This window comes from Megalops cyprinoides, chromosome 4, assembly GCF_013368585.1.
Source record: "Megalops cyprinoides isolate fMegCyp1 chromosome 4, fMegCyp1.pri, whole genome shotgun sequence".
NCBI lineage: Eukaryota > Metazoa > Chordata > Actinopteri > Elopiformes > Megalopidae > Megalops > Megalops cyprinoides.
The window spans coordinates 4717226-4723265 of record NC_050586.1 but is presented as its reverse complement, the minus strand read 5'-3'; the positions used below and the strand labels follow the sequence as shown (position 1 = coordinate 4723265).

Below are 6040 nucleotides of genomic sequence, written 5' to 3'. Positions count from 1 at the left end.
CAAAGAGACACACACAAAGACACAAACATGCACGTACACTCACACACACACACACACACAGGCAAACACACAACAACTAATATACAGGCAAACACACACACGCACAAAGATTACAGCATCGTTTATGTAATGTATGGAAACATGCGTGTGTACTGAATGTAGCAATCAATGCAATGCACACAGCCATTATGTGGCTAGAAGACCAGCATAAACAAAGTCTGGCTCCATCGCAGGCCAGCTGATTACAGCGTTATAACTGCAGACGGTCTGTGATGAAGACGTCGGCCTCTCCGTCGGCCGTTATCGTCTCTCCCCTCCCCTTATCGACCGCAGAGACAGAGGAGCCCAGGCGAAATGAAACGTGACAGCCTGCGAACCTCGGGCCGCCAAACCCCGGGAGCCTCCCCGCTTCCTGCTGGATCATAAAATCAGAAGGGAGTGGGGGGGAAGACCAGCTCTCCGGTCCAGGCGAGCGGTGGCGTGCGATTCAGCGAATCGGATACGCCGAACTGCGGTCTGAAAACACCAGGGCGGACATGGCCGAGAGCTCCATTCCTTTAAAGTGACACAATCGCTCGCACACACACACAAAGCGGAGCTGCACGCAGAGACAGATATGTACAGGGAATAAGCAGAGCAGCCCTGGGTACAGCAGGGGGAGATGGGTAATCAGGGGTTCCTGCTGTTTGCTGAACATGTGGAGACTGTTCACACAGCAAACGAAGCGGCACTGGGGTCATCACATGAATGTCATTTATAGACAGTATTTCGTCTCCCCACATACAGCATTTTGAGGGGAAAAAAGGAACTCACAACTCTGTCTGAAATGTGCTGAACTGAACAATGGATTAAATGGTCTGACAATCATCATTGATCAGGAGAATAACTCCTGTTTACAAGCGTATTTAACAGTGAAGTATGCTGCCCTGAGGCTGTGCCAGCACTGACTGTCTGTGGTTTTATTTGCCCTCCTTTGCCCTGCTCTTCCCTGCTGTGGGTAAATATGGAGTTCAGTCAAAATGGGCACCGAGTTATGTGGGGAAGGCAAGCAGTTGTCGAGCATCACAGACTCACATTTGAGTCAGACACAGGGCTGGCCTCTGCTGATCTCTGCAGACCTATCCCTTCACTAAGGTCACTGAGGAGCCCTACCAACTGGTCAGCCTGAGGAGAAAGCTACAAAGTTTTATATCAAACATTGTTCACAGGGACGTCAGCTACTTTGTTGGATTGTTATAACTTGCAGACAAAAAACCAGTTTACTGGAGGAAATTGACCAAAGTTAAAGTGAGGGAAAAAAAAAAACTCACACACACACAAAGAAAAATATTCTCTGAAATAATGTGATCTGAAAACTTTTCCATAAAGAGAAACAGCACGACAGCCCTTCAAAACAAGACTGCTTTCAGTATTTCGCCGTAACTGCATAAGCAGTAGCAGTAAAAATATTATTAATTACTACTTTGACGTAAATGAAACAAAACCAGAGTGCTAGCTGTGAGAGCTTCATCTGACTGAGCCAAAAGGGAAAAAAAAACCCCGAACCTCTCAGATGTCTTACTTCGTCAGAAAAATGGGTTTTGGGGACAAGTGAGGAAAACATTCATCACTTCCTCTGTCAGCTGTGCTTTCAGGGCAAATAACTGTGACAGACGACGGAGTGCAAGAGAAGTCACGCTGGCGTGGAGCACTCGGCCCTCTCTGTTTCAACACAGGAGTGTTCTGTGGAGACTAACAGAAAGGGGACCTGGTCTCCTCACTCCAGGGTCAGTGCTACTGGAAGTTTGTGAGCTTGGGGTGGCTGTGTTTAATGTATTATTGTATTATATAATTTATTATTGTATAAAACTGCAGACTGCGAGCAAGCCAGTCATACAGGGTATGTCTGCCTATGATGTCAGTAGTAGAAATTCATCACATCAGAAATCCATCTGACCATTTAGTGGACATAACAAAGGTCTCCTAGTGATGCTCTGAAGGGATTCTTTCCATCTCTCGGTCAACCACTTAGTAGCCCTGTCTCCATCCAGTGAGACCCATGGTCTGTTTACCAGGTGTGGCCCAGAGCCTGTGCATGCAGCCCACCTGACACCAGCATCATATGCCTCCCTCACACCTACAACAGCAAACAATCCAACACCACAGAACCTAATGCTGTCAAACAGCACAGGATCTAACACCATCAAACCGTACTGCATCTCACTTCATCACATGGCAAACAACTCTCCAACCAGGAATGCGGTCTTATCTGTCTGTAAGCCCAATGAACTGTCCTGAGAAAGCAGCCTTTCAGAGTTAAAGTACAAATTCTTTACCATTTTATCTGGCTCTTCCCAGAGAGCCCATTCACTGCTCTGAAGGAATCTACAGCTGTAAATCCGATTTAAAGCCGCTCCACTGCTCCCACAAATATTAAGGAAACCGCTCTGAAGAGCTCAGAGAAACCATGGATTCGAAGAGATCTGATTGGTACTATCAGGCTGTCCATTTGCACTTACCAATATCTGCAGCAGGTGTCCGATCCTGAATGCCACCTGTCTGATTTTGTACTGAAGATTAGATCTCCCTAAATGTTTGTGTGCAACTTCAAAGGAAACTGCAGGAAAGAAATGGCATGGAAGGAGCTCTTTCAGGGACATTCAATCCCTAATTGGTCAGCTACACACAAGCACCCTTTTGTCCAAAGGCCCTGTATGTCCTGAATCAATGTTTGGAACCAGGTATTCACTCTGATATTCGGTAAAGCCGCCCTTCATTAGGTGAGATCACTGTTAGACTTCATGTATGTGTGATGTTTCTAAGGATAATTGCTATGTGCTCCATGCTTGCTAAAATCACTATGTTCTATGTTTCTGCCAGCAGCCATATCACCATGTAGCCTTTTCTGCCAAACAGCTGAAACTAAGTGGAACTTGGCTTGGTCAGTATTTGCATGGGGGAAAAAATCAGGTTTTGACTGGAAGTGGTGTTGCTGGTCCAGTTGGGGGCAGGTTTCCCTCTGGGCTTATCAAGATTAATACTACAGTGCAGTGATGGGGAGATGTGATGAGACATTTAACAGAGGTCAAAGGTCATTGTGGTCATTAACTGTCACTTACTAAAAGAGTAGGGGTGTTAACTTTGGTTCCCTGGTAGCCTGGCCCTTTAGACCTGGCCACTTCACGACTCCTCTAAAGTCAACTGGCTATGTAAGCCCTTAAATGTCCTACCCCCACCTTGACTCCCTTGGGCAAGAGTGATATGACCTGATTTGGACTTGTTTCATAAAGCCTTCTTAAAAAATCAAATCTTCCCATCATGAGCTCACCCTGGAGAGGCGTATTTGACAAATAAATAGCTTTGATAAAGTACACATTAAAGCTCACACTCTGAGAATCTTTACAACCTACTCTGCCACGCCATCTGCTGGTTGCAGGGTTTAATTGAAAGAAATGTAATGATATTTTGATTGCTCAATCAGAATCACTTCAGTGCTGTCAGAACTTAACCCACCCAGGGTGAACACCAAAGCTGTCATTACTCAGATGAGTCAATTCTTCACTGCTTGGCCCAAGAAAAGAATTATCCATGAGCAAATACCACGCTCAGCTACCTGCAGCTATGAGGATAAGCTGCTAACTAGGCTAGTCAGACTTCCCTCTTTGTGCTGGCTTTGGGAAAATGTAAGCAGACTTATTTACCAAACCGCTTACTTTCACAACCCATGAAATGACACTCAGCTGATACAAAGAAGCACAGCAGCGTTTGAGAGCGATGCTTAGGAGAATAGAAGAAGAGTCACACGGTTCTTGGCTCAGGCCAGACAAGCACAAAAACACATTTCCCTGCATGAAAATGTTTCAGTTCCAAAATGGCTTCTTTTTTGCGGATGCTTTCTGGGTCCCTTTCCACCCAGCACCCAGCAGATGATGTCTGAGGCAGGCTTTAAATATGCCGATTAAAAGCTCCCTGGGAAGGGGACGCAAAGCAAGCCCTCTGGAAACACGCCACACAGCACCAAACAGTACAGTGATGACAGGGAAACCACAGGCAAACAGGAATGAGGCCGCCACTCAGGACAGATTGTTCTGTTTTTAAACATCTTTCTACGACTTATTTGCACTCAATAAAGCTCATCCTTAGCACCATGTGGGAAAACCAACAAAGCTCCCCAAGCAGGGCCAGCTATCGGGAAGCAGCTGACGCTGCCAGCGAATTCACAGCTGATCTGAAACATGCACTACCGTTCAACCTCAAAACAATATCAGCGCTAATACCTTTACTCTGAAAGCAATACAGCATACGAGCAAATCTTCACTGTACCGATCTCTATGCCTTTTATGAAAAGAAAAGGCTACGGTCTGTTTAATGCATAGCATAAACAATGAGTGGTGATTCACACGAGTATCTACGCAGTTGGAGCTGTCTGAAAACAGATTTTCTGTGGCAAATAGAGAAACCCATGATAGAATCCAGCAGTGCTGGTTGTAGATTCTGTCTGAGAGCTGTGGGCAGAAACAAAAGAATGTCTCTATACAAACCCAGGCAGATGTTGAGGAGACACTAGCCTGCTTATAGATCAGGTCAGAAATATCCGCAATGCTATTTGTCCTCAACTATTCAAGAGTTGCTTTGGGCGACAAAACATGCAAATGAGTTTGGTGAATGCTGAAATTTTCAAAAACCAAACATGTAATGGTTCGCAGACGGTCACACTTGTTTAAATTCTTTTCTAAGAGTCAGGAATGAACCACTCTTCATCCAATACACTGAATTCGACAGGAGGATTGGAGCTCTTCCCACTCCACCTCAGCTTAAGGGATTTCTCGAGTCAAAAACTTCTTGAGACCTTTGAGTCAATTCCGAAACTAACAATATTTTGTGCAGTGTTTCCACTGAGATAAATTTGCATTTACTACAACTATGCGATCAGATCATAAGCAAACATAAAAAAAAAAAACAGGCCCATTCTTCAAATGACATGGATCCTAGTCAATAGAAAGAATAAGAGCTGCTAATGAACAACATACAAAATCCATTTAAATGTTGTTTTAACAAACTACGTAAAATTTGTTTAAATGTCTTAGTGCCCGAGTTTTGTTGAGCGGGGTTCAAAAACTGACCTGCTTGCAGGTATGGGAATTCTCGACATGATCTATGATCCATAAACATTTCCTGTAGAACATCACTGTGCACAATCCCAGACTGACCTGGGCCCAGTCAGCCATGTAATGGGAAAACCAGGGTACGACGGGCCAAAGCGTAGCTCCCTGGTGCACAGACATGACAGTCATACAAAGGGGGAACGGGGGACCGGCGGTGCACAGAAACCACGCAGGAAGACTCCTTCAGAGGAGGATACAGGGGATTAACTGCATTGAGAAACTGTTCAGAGCCACTCCTGCTCTGTGTACTGCAGGATACCACAGCTGAACAGAGAAACCACCCGGACGCTCCCCGCCAGTACAGAATGCAGGGAACTGTTGGAATAGAGAAACCACGCAGGAAGACTCCTTCAGAGGAGGATACAGGGGACTAACTGCACTGAGAAACCGTCCAGAGACAATCACCCACTATGAAATAGAGGGGACCAGCTGAACAGAGAAACCACCCAGGAGACTCACCCAGGTAGGGGATACAGGGGACCATCTTCAGCGACCGGATGTGCTCCCTCATACGTGTGTAGTTCTCCTCCTTGGAGGTCAGGTAGTCGAGCTTCTCAAACGTGGCCTTGTCCTTCCGGCTGATCAGCTGTGAATGATGAGGGGAAACTGATCAACCAAACAACCCGCAGACAAAAACCTGCAGTGACATAAAGTGCAGTGAGGAGAAGTACAACAGGCAGTAATGTTTCATATTTAACCTCTCACTGACGTCCCAGATACGGTTTTATAACAAAAACGTACCCCTTCAGCCATTCACATACTGGCATAAATATATGACATAAATCAATTGTCAAACACAAATATTTAAAGTGACAGCCACAAACTGAGAAACTAAGGGAAACTGACAAAACCAGGATGTGGAGAGTTAACAGAAAATTAACAGAAGGAAAGAAAGA

The 6040-nt window shown here is 45.3% G+C and overlaps 1 protein-coding gene across 4 annotated transcripts in view; it reads right to left on the bottom strand.

The window, feature by feature from the left end:
- Nucleotides 1-6040, bottom strand: part of ralgps1 (Ral GEF with PH domain and SH3 binding motif 1) — a 169528-nt gene that overhangs the window by 88826 nt on the left and 74662 nt on the right. For all 4 annotated transcript variants that reach the window (XM_036526326.1, XM_036526329.1, XM_036526327.1 and 1 more), the window contains one exon: nt 5604-5730. In XM_036526326.1, coding sequence (XP_036382219.1) covers nt 5604-5730 — 127 coding nt within the window. The remainder of the gene's footprint in view (nt 1-5603; nt 5731-6040) is intronic.